Below are 17677 nucleotides of genomic sequence, written 5' to 3'. Positions count from 1 at the left end.
TCATTTTCAAACAATATGCTGGTTTTGTTTGTTTCATAACATTGAGATTAAATATGGTTAGGGCTGTTGTTTAAGCAAAACTGTATTATAAGCATCTGTCCCTTTGTGGTAGTTCTCCCCTTTCTCAACTTCAGACATCCAAGAAATCCGTGAAGACAACGTTCCTTGAACCAAGGTTGTAGTTCAGTAACTTCAGACTGGCAAAATCAGCAGTAAAGTTACATAAGGTTGAAAAATGTTTGAATTATCTTGAGCGTCTCCAGGACCACTGCTAATCACCGCCTTAATATGAGCGGTGGGACTGCAAATCTTTATTAGTGTTGCCTTAAGACATATTTGTTTGCTGCTCCAGCATGCTAAGTGACTGTAAGTGTGTGTACTGAACAAACACAAAGCACTTAAGCACTGATGAACCTTCTTCCTCGGTCAGCTGCCAACCACGTCATGTGATGCATTTCTTAACTTGTGTGCAGTAATTCATTCAAAAATGATTTTTCACAGATTTTTCATGTCATAAGACTTGTGAGTTGCCTGCCTTAAATAGATTTTAAGTGGTAAAATATTTGGGTTTTAGAATTAGTTTTGCATCCCATTATGGTCTGGTAATTATTTTCAAAAGACTTTTCTATGCTGAATAAAAGTACAATTGTGGCAAATAGTGCCTAACATGCTAAGGTTTTGTGATCTAAAAAAGTCCAATCCACACACTGAAAGCTTCCTGAGCTTTTGCCTTCTGAACTGTTTAGTATGATACTTACCCTGGTGTCTTCACTGATGTAACCGCAGGTCACTTTTTCTCCCTTCACCCACAGTTCACTGGCCTGGGCTCTAGAGAATCAAAAATTCTATAACCATGCAAGGAGACACCAAAATCCTCTACATCTTACAGAAATCTGAGTCAACACCTTTGTACACCAAGAGAACAAGGTAAAACAAAGCCACAGTGTCTTAGGAAAGTTCTTGTACCATAACTGCCCCCTTGTCATTTTTATTAATGCTTACTGTATGTTGGCTAATTTGGGTTTCTGCTCAGAAAAGTACATAGTACACATTCAAATCACTCTGAATGCTTTTATAAAAATGAAGTGTAGAGAATGAAATGTATGCTTAGTACCGGATTCCTGCAAACTCCACCTTCTGCGTCACATAAGCACATGTGCTCACCTAGAATAAAAATCGTAACAGGTAAATCCTCATGTAACACATGATTATAAAGAAGAAGAGACTTTTACATTCCCTACCAGACTCTTCTTTAGTCTCCACATGTCTCCTCTGCCAATGTACTGGTCCTTGAAAGTAAGCTCCACCAAGTCCAGCATTGCATCCTGGGAGGAAAAATGTCTAAAACATTCTCTGTGACTGACAAGAGGAGAAGCTGAGAAGTACTCAGACTGACCCTACCTTAGGATCCACAATGTTAACAATGACATCCTGGTATGCCCGCAGTTTGAAGGCTTGTGCTACAGTCTGGTCCACACTGATTGTCTCTGAATAAGAATGGGTAGTGAACAGACAAGGTGACTATCACAAACACTGGCATTTTCTTCTCAATAAATGATCAGAACAGTTACAATAAATGCATATTTGTCCATTTACAGATTTACCTGATAATTTAGAGCACCAAATACACTCAGACCACCAACTATAGCCTAAAAATGACCACAGAGCTGAACGCTGAACATTTTAAGCATCACAAAGGCAGGACATGTCTTAGGGCTGTATTGGATTGAATTACATACACTATGTGATTATTTTGTCCACCATCCAAGGCCGCTCAATACAATCTGATGCACGATATGGTGCGTACAATTCAATTCAATCACAATACAATTAAAAATTCATTGACAACAATGCAGAACTAGCTGCAGAATACTTGTATTTCATTCTTTATCCCCCTTTTCTAGCACTGGCTTGATTATGTAAAGAACAACAAGATATACTGATTTAAGTTCTGTTAGGCTGTCTTATTTACAAAAAATATGAAGTTAATGGTGTATGGAGGCCACACCATATAGTATATCGCTAGGCAAAACGATACATACTGCAATGTTTTTGTATCGCAATACGTTGAATTTGGATATACTGTCCCATCCCCAAAAATTTTTATCAATTATTTTCTCAATTACTCAATAAATTGTTTGATTAATAAAATGGCAGAAAACATTGTGTTCTAAAGCCCTGGGCCAGTCTGACCACTGGTTCCTGTTTCTAATTCCTGCATATGTTCTCAGAAAAACTGCTCCTACCATCACAAGGACTGTAAAAACCTGGCCTGATGGTGCCTCTCAGCAGCTACAGGACTGTTTTGATAGGACCAACTGGGATGTTTTTGAACATCCAGACCTGGAGGTGTTTACAAAGTGTCCTGTGTTATATTAAGAACTGCATAGACACTGTTACTGTGGACAAATCCACAGCTCTCAGCCTCAGCACTGGTTCACCACAAGGCTGTGTGCTGAGCCCCCTGCTCTACACCCTGCTCTACACCCTGTACACCCACGACTGCACCCCCGCCCACCACAGCAACACCATTGTAAGATTTGCTGATGACACCACGGTGGTGGGGCTTATCTCTGGGGGGATGAGACTACTTACAGGGATGAGGTGGAGAGGCTGATAGTGTGGTGCAGAGAACAATCTGCTCCTTAATACCTCAAAGACTAAGGAGGTCATTGTCGACTTCAGGAGGACGAAAACTGACATATTGTCACTGTATATCAGCTCGGACCGTTTGGAGAGGGTGCTGGCCTTCTGCTTTCTGGGAGTCCATATTGAGAAGGATCTGACCTGGGGCACGAATACCTCTGGACTGCTTAAAAAGGCCCAGCAGAGACTGTACTTCCTACGGTGCATCAGGAAGAACAACATCTCCCAGAGACTGCTGGTGTCCTATCGGCGCTCCATTGAGAGCATCCTTACATACTGTATATGTATATGGTACAGCAGCACAGTAGCTCAGAGGAAGTGCTCCAGAGGCTCATTAATACAGCCCAGGAGATCATAAGCTGCCCTCTCCTCACTCTGGAAGGACTACACAGTTCCTGCTGCCCACCCAGGATGTTTACTCTTTGAACTGTTGCCATTAGGTAGACGGTTCAGAGTAATCAAATCAAGGATCGCTAGACTCAAGAATAGTTTTTACCCAACAGCAGTTACCACACTCAAAGCTGCTAAAATATAATATGTTTTTTTATTGCTGTACCAACTGGAGGTCACTTTAAATTTTCATTGTACGTGTTACAATGACAATAAAGATTATCTATCTATGTATCTATCTAATGTCATCACATAATTTGTTATGCAAGCAACTCTTAAACACAAAGATGCACAGTTTATTACCACAAAATGCAAAAAAGCACACACACAGACACAAAACGCAAGCAACTCTTAAACACAAAGATGCAGTTTATTACCACAAAATGCAAAAAGCACACACACAGACACAAAATCCCAAACAAATAGTTGTTCACTTATCAAAGGTTTGCCACTTAATTTACTGCAGACTGACTAATCAGTTAATCGACTGATCATTTCAGCTCTGTACCATTTTGTCCTGTTGTCTGCTGTCGCAGCAACATCATGTTCAACTCTATCTTGTCTAATCTAATTCCTGAAATATGGCAAACATGCTACTACATACAGTGTTAGGCCACTTACCTTTCTGCAAGTCCTCTTTTAGGCTCTTCACCTGGAGCAGGAGAGGACTGGGAATTTCGAAATAGACAATACCAGATTACAGGCTCAGTAGTGAAATAATGTGTTAATCCTAACACACCAATTAAGATATCCAACACAGTGATCCTCCCATGATGCGAGCTCACCTGTATTCATCTGTGGGGTGCGCAATTTCGATTATATCCCCTAGACTGACCTGAGGGAAAACTTTTGGGTTGACAACCAGCTCATCATCTGCCCAAGGGACAAATCAATTTGAAAACCAATCTCATAAAAATAACATCTTTCACAAGAGAAACATTAATTTAGAGGAGGTGGAAATTCTCACTTACCACTTCCACCAAAACCTTTCTTGTGCAGCACAAGCTTATATGATTTATTAGTCTTCATGATAAACCACCTGGGGACGAAAATCAGTAGCCTACTTAGTTTGGGACTTATCAAAGCCGTAAGAAAGCTAACACACGTGCTGTGGTACAGTGGCTCTGTTTATGTATGTCCATTCCTAAACTCAATTCTGCTATACACACAGCGTCAATCCATTGTATCTTATAGTCCTGTGTTGGGAAACGCTAGAAGTATGTAAGAAAGTGGCGAGCAAGGCAATCTCATAGTGATAATACAATAAATGAAAAAATAAACTGACCCGACTGTCAGACTTTATGACCACATACGGAACGCATACAGCAGTAGCTACCCGAGCAGTCTCTCCCCTAAAGCCAAACTCCTAGCAGTCCAAACTGCCCTGGGATGTTGACTTTTGCTAGCCTAGCATGTCGCTAATCTGACACAATTTACAGTTAGCGAACTCAGTTAACTAACACTAACTGACCACAGTGTTATAATAGCTGCTTTTGTTAAAATTCATATAGATGAAATAGGTTAATAGCTACTGTCTTTGGTATGGAAATATAACGCCTAAAGCAATTTCCCAGCTAACTAACCTACGCTGATGGTACTTCCTCCACAACATAGAAAATGTGATCTGATTGGCTCGCGGCCGTTCAGAGTACCTTAATAAAACAAGAGTGTTCACCCCACTTATTTCCGTCTTCGTTTCTGTCGGAAGATTAAAACGCCGAATTGGTTTGTTTTTAATTCGTTTTTCTGAGAGTCAAGCATCGATATTGTCGTTGAAATCAAGCATATGCAGCTATGATGTAATGTTAGTGTCATTAGTCTTCGTTGAGATATCTGGATCACCGCCACAAATAAAGGTACATTGGTATAAAACATGTTTTATAGCACATAAGGAAGTCATCATCACGAAGTTAGTTCATCAGTTAGGTATTTTGATTATTTCTGTTTTGCATATCCACATTTGATCATCTTCAATATTATGAAGACAAAGCAGTCCATTCAGCTAAACATTTTTATTAATTGGTAACAGGCTTTGACAAAAATACTGGCACCATAAATGCACAGGAGCTCTCATCAGCTATTGCTCCATTATATCAAGATATTACTTTAAGAAATTACATTATAATCTGATCATTATATTAGCTGACTTAACACTAGACTCATTTACACGCTTTTGCTACATCAACTACATTCAGAATGAAACACTGAAAGCTTATATTATGTAGATTTTATGCAAAAAGGTCAAATTCATATGTATTACTATCAGTAAAAAGAATCCATTATTGATGTCCTCAGTCCAGTAACAACTTACTTCCAGGAACACATACTGGTCAAATTGTTCTGTAAACATCAGAATACATGGCAGTTTTCAATTAAATAAAAAACCTAACTGAATATATCCTAATGCACATTTCAGTTCAGTGGGAACATGATTTCTGATTTTGATTTCTGCAGCTGTAGCTCAAGATACAGCCTCCATCTGGTTCAGCTCCCTTTAACACTCTTTTCATCAGCAGCAGCCTCTCTTTATGTCTTGTGCTGTGGCCTCCTCCAAGTTGGCACGATCAGATTCTGTCAAGAGAAACATTTTTCTATATATGTTTTTTACAATTAAGACTTCCATTATCAACCTCCCTCCTTGTTAGGGGTTGAGTCATTACTTACTGATACCATCTCCTCGTCCAATGCAAGCAGGGACCCCGTTCTCCATGTCCTTCAATATACTCTTCTCAAAGGCTAAAGCAGCCACCCTGAAAAAAAAATCCTGCACATTCTCCCCTAAGAATAAGAAAAATCAGTGGCTTCTTGCCATGGTTTAAATGTTGTATATTTATGTTTATTAATGAACCATGCAGCTGCAACTGGCAAGTGTGACCTCTTGGTAATACCTGTTTTAGCTGAAACAGCCCAAAACTCTGCATGGATTTCTGTTGCTATTCGAATGGCATCTTTTTCTGTCCTCTGTCTTTCTTCTGATGGCTTATAAGAACAAGACAGATGGGTACTATTAGAAAAAATGTGTATAGATGGGTACAATATGTAAAATGTACAGTATATGTGAAAATCTGCAATATATATGTAAATAATGTACAATGACTCACCAGCAGGTCATTTTTAGTGCCAACCAAGAAAATGAAACAGGAGTCAGGCTCATTTTCTCTTGTGGCCTCCTCCAACCACTGGCTATGAAAACAAAACAAAAATCCTCACATTAAAATACAGTCCATTTACCATCTTCCAAGTCAATCAGCACACTCTTGCATTACTCATTACTCACTAAAACAAGTTTTACTGTATGTACAAGTTTTCTATAGATGTCATTTTAAAAGACTCACAGAGTCGACTTTTGAAAGCACAGGCAGTGCAGAAAGTGATCAAGACGGACTGCATGCATGTCCACTTTGTTCAGAAACTCAAATATGATCTAAGTGAAATGCAATGGAGCTTTGACTGGTTTGTCACACAGATGTCTTTATTATTGTGTGTGGTCCGATTGGCAGCTGTGCCTTTATTATCTGATGCTGAAAATGCTCAGCAGCTGGCTCTAATTTTGTATGCTGCTTAGTGTTCAGATTGTATACAGTGAATTAACTGGAGCTTTTTTTTTACTGAAAAGTGCTGTATGCTGTAGCTGATGAGAGCAGTGAAAGTGAGCCTAGCCAGTACCAGTAGCTAAAAAATAATAATAAATTAAAATGCTGTAAAGCTCCATAGAATTGAAAGGAACTACAGATGATAATTCTCTGTGGTTCATCACGACTAGTGTCTCCTTTCATATACAAGTAGTCATGTGATCCCTTGTTTTTATAAAAGTATTGATTATAGCTGCTACAAAACCTTGCAAAACACAAATTCTACCCATCCATCTGCCTTTTCCTTTTCAGTGCTCAAGTTCAATCACATTAGCCTTCCAAAGCAGTGACATTGCCCCATATCAGCACACCAAGAACTGCAGTGTCACAGCAAGCTCAGATGTGGTAATGAATACATATTTGTGTGACCACAAACTGTAATATGGGTGTGATGTTGCAGTTTATAGTCTAACAGTGTAATACTGGGCTAAACAGGGTGATGCACACCACTAAAATAATTCATTTCTTAATTTTCAAACACTGTGCATCAGTGTTTCTGTTACAGACTTTAGACATGAGTAGAATAAGCCCAATGATAATTTTATAATCAGACTTACCGTGTATGATCTAGGGACTTAATGTCTGCCATGTCAAAGACTGTAACAATGACTGGAAAAGATGAACAAGATGTTTCAGCATCATTACATTTAACCCAAGTAAAATGTAAAATGGTGTCACCTCATCTAGCATCAGACAAGATAATTTTTTAAAAACCATTTATTCCAGCACCTTCTTACCCTGAGCCGCTCTGTAGTATGCAGAAGCAATGCACTTGAATTTTTCCTGTCCAGCAGTATCCCAGCTATGCAACAGTAATTAACCAATAATTATGGATGTCAAAACAAAAGTACTCTAAGTACATGTAGAATTATTTAGGTATTTATAATCAGGCTACTCACATCTGAAGGGAGAAAGGTATGCCAGTTATTTCAAACCTCTCAATCTCAAAGTCTACTCCAATTGTGGCCTTGTAGTCTCTTTCAAATACATCTTTACAAAACCTGAAAACAACTAAAACAAGTCAGTTTTTTGCTCCATCATACTGAGTTCACTTAGATTCCCTGCAACAGTCAGTTTCTCTTAGCTTTTTATAGGAGAAATCAGTTAATTGAAACAGTTCATGCAGTATAGGCAAGAGAAATGTCCTTAAATGTTTAGTATAAAGACTTTTTGCATGCAGTTTTGTTGTATCTCAGTAATATCGGTTATGTCTTAACTGGCTTCTTAGTGATAAAGTACCTATTTATGAGGCAGGTCTTCCCCACATTAAGGTCTCCAACAACCACCACTTTTGACATTTTCTGCCGGTCCCACCTTTAAAGAAGATATGCAAAGATTAATAATTTATATGCAATGTTCAAATGAAGCTAAGAATGATGCAGTGACCCACAGCAGGAGACTCACGGCTGATGTCTGGTGGCTCTGTCTTTACAGGCTGCTTTAGCCTGAATGTCCCAGTCTTTCTTCAGCTGCAGAGAAGCCTCAGGTGTGTAGTACTGAAAGAACAGGATGTACTACTAGCATATACTAGCAGTGCTTTGAACTCAATGCTAACATACTTACATCAACAATGCCAACATACAGATGTTAAGCAGATATAATGTTTACCATATGCTACTACCTCTAAATTAGCATCAAACATAAAGTATGTCTGAAGATGGTGAGAATGTCATAGAATTTGCACGTATTTAGCCATACAACAAAGTATTAGAAACAATAAAAGGTTTATCTTTTGGTTGCTGTAGATAAAAGGGAAATAATCACCAATTCATTACAATTCACCTTGAGCAATTTGATCTGTTGTTAAGACATTTGACCTAAAACCACAAATATAAACCTCATGGTGATGCTATTCAATTCAATTTTATTTGTATAGTGCCAAAACACAGCAACAGTCATCTCAGGGGGACTTTACATAGTGGGATCTAGATCAGTAATATGGAGAAAAACCCAACATCTCCCCCTTGAGGAAGCACTTGGTAACTACAGGGGAAGTCAGGAAGTGTTGTAAGGATAATCACTTTATTTGGCCAAGTATGTTATGCACACAAGGAATTTGTTAAAGATGTTAAAAGATATATATAGATTCTGTAGAGCCCATGAATATTTGTACAAAATTCTGTCTCAGTACCTTTGATAGATGTTGAAATAGTTACAGGCTAAGTGAATAATTTGATTGGATTGTGGTGCTAGTATAAGAGTCAGCAGATCTTCAAAGTCATAAGTATTCATCCTTTGGGCACCAGGAATATCAGTACCATATTTTATAGAAAGCCATGCGATAGTTGACGTTTCTCTGAAGGCCAAAAATATTACCCTCATGGTGGTGGCACTAAACGGTTCAGTTATGTTCAAATTCAGAAAGGTTCATCGTCTGCGGGCCACCAATATCTGTTCATAGGGGTTTGATAATACACTTAGCTCATGAGATGAGACTATACACTATATCGGGTTCGAGAGAACAAAACTAGACAATATTTTAACACTACTTTTAAGAATTCTTCAATGATGAAATATACAACTGGAAAGTCTTTTATTCAACTGAAAGTCACAAAATGTAAAACTGTGCAGGTGCATTTTGAAAAGTGTTACCTAATCCTCTTATAATGAATGTCACTCCAGTTCTACTTTCTGAGTGTGAATGATCATATGCAGTAAAAGGTCACAATATGCAGGCACCAGTCACACCCCTATCTGTTCAAATTTTACATATAGGTTTTAATTTACTTTTAATACTTGTTGAGATATTTCAGTCTGGACCCAAGCTGTGGACTAACTGAGAGAGTGACACTGACATCCTTGGAGCCATGCCACTAGCATGATTCAGTTGTATATGCAACTTATCCTATTATGTTCTGCTGCAACAATAACGCACAGTGTGTCAATGACTACGTTGCTGTAATATATTATATGTTGCTATGCATATACTGTAGAATTTCCTCCAAAAGTGGTCACTCAAGTCATCAGAATAAACTGGGTTAACCCAAATCTTTGGTATGAGAAACCCAGTTCAGATGCTTGTGTTACTGAGGTATTAAACTGGTCACTGTGGTACTGCAACATCTGACTTATAGCTGTCACCTTAGGTCCTCAAACCCCAAGCCACGGTACTGTGTGTGTATTTTATGTTATCCAAACATTTGAGGAAATCGTTATTTGCCCTCCTATGAATACATTGTGCTTGCAAGATTCACCATCTTATAATTCAAAAAATATGAGCTGAAAATGCAAGACTGATGTACCTCTGGGAATTCCCAGATGACTCTGTCTCTGCTGATGGGTGGTGGGATTGGCATCATGCCATTCCTGTTATACTGCATGACGACCTGAGATGGATTATGTAGAGTTAGCTTTATCTGTCTCAGCATATTGCCAAGCACTCCTTCGGTGTTTGTTGAGATATTTACAAAGGTGACATTTAGACTTCGCAGCCATATCCCAAATATAGTATGTAGGCTATAATGTGTGTGACAGATAGACATGTAGCCTATAACCCTTCATTGTAAGTGTTGAAGACTAGTTGGTACATTAAAAACACAACTATTCAGCATAATGTAGTTCTCTGTAGTTATCCAGGTACAGTGCAGAAATGTAGCTGACTTCTGAATAAAATATTAGCAAAACAAAACATATCATTTAACATTAATCTTTATTACGCCTGCTGTTTCGTACAGATGTTTTTGTTTTTCTTAATTTCCTACCCCAGTTCCAAATTCTGCGAAGGCGAAGCTCCAGTTATTTCTGTATGAAGGTCCTCGGCGGATCTCTGGCCACATCTGCTTACGACGACACCGAAGCTACGTTGGTTCTATGTCCTTTGGTGGCAGTGGGGCGACAAGGTAAACAACACAGTCTGCTGTTTCACTCATGGCGTTTGTTTTTATCATCAGAACGGCGTCGTTATACTGTGGTTTAACTGTTAATGTCTTATACTCACAAGAGACGAAATTATGTCGAATATCTCTGTCTCTCTGGATGGGTCACTTGTTGTAGTTACAAGCCCAGACGCTTTCTGATGAGCAAGTCGTCCCCATGACAACCGTTCTGTACAGCCTTTGTCACGTGATAGTTGGACCCGCACAGCTCGTGATTAAAAGTGGCCCATTGTAAGGTCTAATAAATTGCTATCAAAGCAAACAGGTTTATCCTCACTATAACATGCCAATAAAGTCAAGTCAAGGCAAGTGTTTATTGTCATATGCACAGTGAGGAAACGTGTTTCCCTGTATACTGACATTCTTACTTGTCGTCCGCACGAATGCCACACAATATACATCAAATATGTAGATACATAGGTGACACAAAATCTAAGGCACTTTAAAACAGCCAATGAAATAAGCATAATTAAAAATACAACAAGTAAATCACAAAATCTAAACAAGATCTGATTATTGTGATCTGTTGAATGTTGACTCTTTTTGTTGGCACTATACAAATAAATTGAATTGTAATCATTGTCGTTGATGCCAGTTCTATCATTTTATAATAATATAACATATTCGAGTGCGCAATTTTTTCACGATTTACGGTAATCGCAGTAAAACTGCTGCGAGGGCTACTTGAAGTCAAATGCACAACACGAAGTATAAAAGCTTTCTGCAGTATATTTACTACAAACAGCAGTTACTCCTGACTATGAACTGTGACAATGCAATTTTGTACTTGTGCTTAACTTGAAACACGTACTGTTACTTCCAGACTTCAAATGAAATGTCTTAAATTTGTGTTTTCATCAGCATACATTTTCTAAAAGTAGTTAATCAGCCCACTCTGACAATCAGTACTTCATGGACTATTAGCACAAATAATGCCTACTTTTACTATATACTTTGTGAGTATTTGGATACTACAGTAAATTGCCTTACACTGAACAAAAAAAATAGCTTTTGCCTCTAAGTTAGATGGGGAATAAAAACAATGTCTTTCATAAGTAGTTCAGCAGCCTCCTACATTTACAATCAGTATTTCATGGAGTACTAACACAAATCATATAACATAACCACTTTTACTGTATACATTGAGTACTCATACTAAAGTATCTTGCACTTGGGGGAAAAGCTTCCTCTAAATTTGATGGGGAATTAAAAATGTTTCTTCCGTAAGTAGTTCATCAGGCTACTATATTCACACTCAATACTTTATGAACTCCTACCACAAATATTACTTTTACTCTATACTTTGAGCAATCACATACAAAATTGCCTTATGCTGAACGAGAACTAAGATGCAATAAACAATTAACCGCCAAACGGGACCCTGGTGAAGCCAACATTGCTGAAGAAGACCTGGCCACTCTCACCGTTCACCATTTTCCCAATAGGGCCCCTCCATTTTCATTGAACCTCTAGCAGCAGTGGTTATAATTCACACATGACTAGGACCCAAGGGTCGGACTAGAAATAAGTTTTAGATGGTCTTTATTAGTGAGATTAAAAAGTGCAGAGAACAAAAACTCAGAGGCGCTCAACTCAGTGTCAAGGGGAAAAGTTGGGTAACCAGGAGCAGACCCTGGTCAGCAGCAGCCCAGGCCACGGCGAGGAACCAACACGAGTTGTGCAGGCAGTAGTGATGGGACGTACTGTGCCGATGATTCGAAGCATGTGTCCAGAAATCCAGGAAGTGTTTAGTGAAGCGTGTATTGAGGCCTGTATTGCACATACAGCTCCCATGTAGCATACCTTCTCTCTCTATTATGTTCTTATATTTCTTTCATTTGCTGTTTTAAAGTGCCTTAGATTTTGTGTTACTTATTTACTGTCTCTACTATATTTCACTTGTATTGTGTGGCATTCATGTGGACAGCAAAGTAAGAATTTCATTGTACTGGGAAAATAAACTCTTTGACTTTGACCTGACAAGCATCTTCACTGCCCTCCTCTGTTCACAAGCACATTCACCTTCCTCTTCCTTGTTAACATTGACATGAGGTCAAAGGTCAAAGGGTTTATTTGTCATATGCAGTTAGGAAACATGTTTCCCTGTAGTTTGAAGTCATTATTATATGACTTTTTCAACTATTGATGTAAAGGAGGAGGTTCACTTTGGTATGTGTACCACTAACACGGAACACTGATTACAATTTATCAGCCAAGAAACTCTTATGCACACTATTTACAAACGAGCACGTTAATAAGGGGAGACAGAAGCACATGGTTTGAATGGGTTATATTGTGCTCACAAGAGGAAAATGCATAGTTAAATGGCAGTCATTATCCCCATGCCCAAACTGTGGCCAGACAGCTTTGAGAGTATCACATACAGTTAAAATGACATTTGCCTGTCTTACAGTCTTTGACCAGCAGGGGGGATTGTGAGCACATGAAGCCTCGAGAAATGAACCCCTTTGCAAACCAATTAGCTGGACGGCTTTAATGCTTCAGGAAACTTCATCTCGCCATCACTAGCAGGCAGTAGCGATGTCGATATAGCTGGGAGCCAGGAACACATGGGTAAGTTGTGCAAGCCAGGAATGTCGTGTGTGTAGAGATAAGTTGAGCAGATGAGTCAAGTAGCCTGGAGTGGAATCGCCCTCACTGGGTAGCCAGGGCATGCACAGAAAGCTGTACGGGACAGGTGTGGCGTCGTTGGGTAATCCGGAACTCACAGGTACACTGAACAGAATAGGACTGAACTCACTCAGTACCAAAGAACATCCAAGAAAAGCAGGGTGTGGTGAGCATCGTGAACGGACTAGGTATCATCAATGGACCTGCAAGTGACTGAGGGAAAGGAGGAGGTATATATATGGGTTGTAGAATGGGAGATGATGAGCAACAGACGCAAACAATTATCGATGATTGTGTACTGGGGTAAAGCTGGGGCGTTTTGGACTAACTGGAGGCTTTTTAGGGACTTACTAGGACATCTTGATTAGTAAAGACTTACAGTAGTCCAGCCTGGAAGTAACAAATGCATGGACCAGCTGGAAAAACGTAGAAAAAAAAATCAACTGGACTTGGTTTTAGGGTGAAGATGTATCACCTCTCATCCAAGAAGCTTCATCAGTTCTGCCCGACTGGCATTGAGCCAGAGATATTTATCCCCATTTGGTGGTGTTTCACCCTTTTGATGGCCAACAATGGCCCAAGATTTTTCAGCTTACTTTGACCTGGATGACTGAGAGTCTACACGGACAAATGCATGGAGCAGACGGAGAATGCTGCTCATTTTTGCGATATTGCACAGGTGAAAGAAAGCAGTTCAAGAGACTTGGTTTATGTGTGAGTTAAAGGACAATAATGGTTAGTAACAGCAAAAAAAAACAAACAACAAAAAGCCCTAGAATTGTTCTATTTACCATTAACAAACAAAAAGTGAAAAATTCTGCGTTGGCCGGGAATCGAACCCGGGTCAACTGCTTGGAAGGCAGCTATGCTAACCACTATACCACCAACGCTACATAGAAATATTTCCTTAATCGTTAAATAAAACAAGTAGAGAAAGACCCTAATAAGGTACAGACTATGCAAAATCAGATGATGTCCAGGATTTGTTAGTAATGATGACATTGTGTGCTGCAAATAAGACTCTGTTTTTTAGCGTTCACCACCAGACCATGATTACCTTTCACAAACCTTATAAAAAGTAGTCATTTGTTTGGAAGGCAGCTATGCTGACCACTATACCACCAATGCCTGATGAAGAAAGTTTGCATAATCCACTAAATCTATCAACTTCAGGCTGCAGCTGTTATTGTTTTTAGTACACAAAATCACTCAACATACCAGACCTCTTACTGCCCACCAAATCTGATGATATCCAGGGTCAGAAACGATTAAAAGCTGTCCTGAAAACTAACGGTTTAATTCGGGTTTCCGTAGTGTAGTGGTTATCACGTTCGCCTAACACGCGAAAGGTCCCCGGTTCGAAACCGGGCGGAAACAGTTTGCTTTTAAACACTATGACAAATGTTTTTGGCAATCACACATGGTATGGAGGACGAAAAATGTCAAGGTCAGCACAGTCCTTAATGTCTATTGTGGCTTCTTCTGGGGATCCACCACAAAGCACATGCAGGATTGTTGCGCTCAATCCACCCAGGCATGGCCCATTGTGTAAAAATGAATGACCAATAATTCGGCCAGCAACAACAAATAAGTCACTCTCCAAAAGGTAATGGGAGGTGGAGGGAATCAGATGATCTTTTTCACTCTCAAAAAGAAGAGTTCCCCCTGGGACTTAAAAGAAATTCAAACAGATATCATATACATAGTAGTATAATGCACATAAATATATGTCATACAGCATTAGTAATGGACATTCTTGATCAGCTGACTACATCCTGCAAAAATCTACAGGTTAGAAATGGGTAAATTAACATTTAGGTATAATGTTCAGGGTTAGTGCACAAGTCAGGGAAAACTGATTGGTTTTCAGCCTGGAAACCAAACACAAAACCTGATGGCAAATGACAAAGCACTGTCAAACAGGTGACTGGTATCTTTACCAACTCAAATAAATAGCCATCACTTCAGTTAACCCATATCTAATAGGAGTGCATCATAAAACATAACTAAAACAAACTGACAGAGTAAAAAGTATCAATTTTACCTACCAAAATTGATCTCAAAACCACAATGAAGTTTGGACATTATGGTTGCAAAGAAATGTTGAGTCACACCATGACCAATGGCTGGATTTCCTACACAGTGCAGACAACAGTAAGCAGAAAACATTGTTAGACATTATTTTATCTTCAGTTTTATTAAGTGTGTAGCCAGTTTACCTTTAAGTGTGCATGTCAAGGCTCTGGCCCACTCAACATTTGCCATCTTGTAAAAAGAAAGGATTGCTTTCTCTCAGTCCTCTTCACTGTCTCCAAGATCCATGGTCAGACTTAATGGTTTTCCAAGGTTGATTTAAGATGTCTTCTATGAATATCTTTGCTGCCTCTATTGGATTTGGTGCAATTTTCCAATCTAAAAATATTTTTAAAATAATCAATTTGTATTACATCAATTGCAAGTTACAGAAAAAACACCTGAAATGTTCAAGTTGTGTAACAGACCAGCGAAGCCTCTCTCCTCAGTGGGGTCAAGATCAATGATTTGAGGAGTAGGCAGGTATCCCTGAGGTGGCGACATTTCCCTGAGGTGGCACTGGGACTGACACATTTCCCTGAGGTGGCACTGGGACTGACACATTTCCCTGAGGTGGCACTGAGTAGTTTGTATTGCTGACCCTTGCTCTCTCACTCTCCTGTGGTGTTGTCAACATGCTCACAAGTCTACCTTCACTTTGGGACGTGCTGGCACTTTCTGTGGCTACCTCAGTCTGTACCTCACTACTCTATCATCTTGGGTAAAAAGAGTAATTTTTTGTTAGTGTTGGGTTATATAAATAAGCAAAACACATCCAAATTAAACTTTTTCTTAAGTTCAAAAAGCAGGATAAGTGTCCTCCACATTAGGATGCATTTCTAAAGACAAAAGAATATGGCTTTTACAGAGGGACTGTAAAAAGCCAAAATGCCAAATATTGATCCTTAATTTGGACACATAAGATGTGCTGATTTGTCATGAAGTTTGCTCTGCACTTAGTTCACCTATTTTTCTTGTACATTTTTAGCTGTAATCATCGATCCTATATGCACACTCAAGATGTTTAACACAGACTTACACTTTAATCTTTCGTGTATGGTACAACTGTATCAGTTTGCTAGACAACTGTGATGTTTTCATTCCATTAAGCATTACCTTATGCAGTCATCACTATGAGCTTTTATGCATGAAAAAGGGAACTCATCTCCACATGTGACACATTTCTGAGGTGGTCCAACCAGTTTGCTTCTGCATCCTGGTTGACAAACCTGTAAAAAAGCTCATTGTAAAACACAAGAAACGATCATGTGACTGTTAATAAGACAGCACCAGTTTTATGTAAAGTAAGGCACTTACAGGCTCCAGATTCAGGTTTTGTTGAAGTGGTCGAATGAAAATGGTAGCATGACCGATCTGGGTTTGTGGATCTTTCAAATGTCTCATATGGTAGCCCTCATTAGGACAGGAGATGAGGATCAGTTGGCGACTTGTTGTTCCAGAAATTTTGAGCAATTCAAATCCACCCCCTTGTCTGAGTTTTGGATGTGCTTCTAAATGAATTCTATGAACTCATCTGGATTTGTATGACTACCTGAAGAGAGGAGAGAATTCCAATAACCTTTTCTCATATTCATAGAAATTAACCAATAGCAGTGGCAGTTTAAAGTTTTTATGATAACTCAGTATCACTGAATCATTGATTAATATGCAGTAGGTTGTAAGACGTCTTCTAACAGGTTAAAAAGAAGTCAGTACTCATCATATTTTGCATACCTTGAAATGTTAGTCGTTTTTCCCCTAGCCCTGCAGCAGCAAGCCTCTCTTTGGCGTATCGACTGGGGACTAGTTAAATTTCAGATATAAACATAAATAACTTACAGTTTTCAAGCAGGTTAGCTACATCTGGTACCAGGTCTGCCAGCGGCCCCCCTGTCAAAACCATTACCCGCGCCGCTCAGTTTCCCATAAATCATTTATTTATTTATGTATTTATTTTAGCATTTATTCATTTATTTTCATTTAGTTAATTATATTACAAAGTTAATTACAAACATTTAGTTAATTATTTATTCTTTTACTTATTTATTTCTGTATTTATTTATGCATTAATGTAGTCATTTATTTATTTCTAATTAAGTCATTTTTCGTCCTCCGTAGTCTTGTACAAGTACTACTTGATGCGAATCGTTTGCTTCTGTCTGGCGCTCCCAGTTTACCAATCTTGCTTTAGGGTGGGGTTAGAACCACCTACCTCATTAGCATACAGAGACAGAAATAAATAAATGTGGAAATGTAGAAATGCAGAAATAAATAAAAGAAAACTACCTTTGTAGAAATGTAGACATATAACAATTTAAAAATACATTTAAATCATTTATTTATATATTTATGCATTTAATTATTTATTTCTGTATTTATTTTAGCATATAATTATTTATTTTCTCTTTTAATTATGAATTTAGTTAATTA

General features: G+C 38.7%; 2 protein-coding genes and 2 non-coding genes across 12 annotated transcripts in view; 1 reads left to right on the top strand and 3 right to left on the bottom strand.

Moving 5' to 3' along the window:
* depdc5 (DEP domain containing 5, GATOR1 subcomplex subunit) overlaps positions 1 to 4672 on the bottom strand; it is a 29487-nt gene extending 24815 nt beyond the window's left edge. For 5 of the 6 annotated variants that reach the window (XM_020619571.1, XM_020619575.1, XM_020619576.1 and 2 more), the window contains exons 1-8: positions 4620 to 4672; positions 4008 to 4075; positions 3822 to 3909; positions 3658 to 3704; positions 1402 to 1487; positions 1242 to 1325; positions 1115 to 1164; positions 759 to 828 (exon numbers count right to left, since the gene is read on the bottom strand). In XM_020619571.1, the coding sequence (XP_020475227.1) occupies positions 759 to 828; positions 1115 to 1164; positions 1242 to 1325; positions 1402 to 1487; positions 3658 to 3704; positions 3822 to 3909; positions 4008 to 4075; positions 4620 to 4648 (522 nt within the window). In that variant the 5' untranslated portion in view covers positions 4649 to 4672. Of the gene's footprint in view, positions 1 to 758; positions 829 to 1114; positions 1165 to 1241; positions 1326 to 1401; positions 1488 to 3657; positions 3705 to 3821; positions 3910 to 4007; positions 4076 to 4321 lie in introns of all 6 variants that reach the window. The other variant, XM_020619574.1, reaches the window with a different exon arrangement.
* Positions 4673 to 5035: 363 nt separating this feature from the next.
* Positions 5036 to 10970, bottom strand: rab36 (RAB36, member RAS oncogene family). 4 transcript variants are annotated; one of them, XR_002276542.1, is made up of 12 exons: positions 10606 to 10970; positions 10370 to 10483; positions 9911 to 9994; positions 8073 to 8164; positions 7908 to 7982; positions 7568 to 7669; positions 7406 to 7470; positions 7226 to 7277; positions 6138 to 6219; positions 5925 to 6015; positions 5701 to 5800; positions 5036 to 5607 (listed from the first exon to the last, which is right to left on the bottom strand). XR_002276542.1 is itself a non-coding variant. In XM_020619582.1 (12 exons), the coding sequence occupies exons 2-12, from the start codon at positions 10442 to 10444 to the stop codon at positions 5546 to 5548; spliced, it is 894 nt and encodes a 297-aa protein (XP_020475238.1). In that variant the 5' UTR covers positions 10445 to 10483; positions 10606 to 10966; the 3' UTR covers positions 5036 to 5545. The 4 variants fall into 4 exon arrangements, 2 of the variants coding, with proteins under 2 accessions (XP_020475238.1, XP_020475239.1); XR_002276543.1 differs by having other exon boundaries at positions 5701 to 5786; positions 10606 to 10969; XM_020619582.1 differs by having other exon boundaries at positions 5701 to 5814; positions 10606 to 10966.
* A 3022-nt stretch (positions 10971 to 13992) lies between these two features.
* trnag-ucc (transfer RNA glycine (anticodon UCC)) lies at positions 13993 to 14064 on the bottom strand. Its single transcript has one exon. It is a non-coding gene; the product is annotated as a tRNA-Gly (tRNA).
* Positions 14065 to 14478: 414 nt separating this feature from the next.
* Positions 14479 to 14551, top strand: trnav-aac (transfer RNA valine (anticodon AAC)). The gene has a single exon. It is a non-coding gene; the product is annotated as a tRNA-Val (tRNA).
* The last annotated feature ends 3126 nt before the right edge of the window (positions 14552 to 17677 follow it).

This window comes from Monopterus albus, unplaced genomic scaffold (genome assembly GCF_001952655.1).
Source record: "Monopterus albus unplaced genomic scaffold, M_albus_1.0 scaffold223.1, whole genome shotgun sequence".
NCBI lineage: Eukaryota > Metazoa > Chordata > Actinopteri > Synbranchiformes > Synbranchidae > Monopterus > Monopterus albus.
This window is presented reverse-complemented; position numbering and strand designations above follow the sequence as displayed.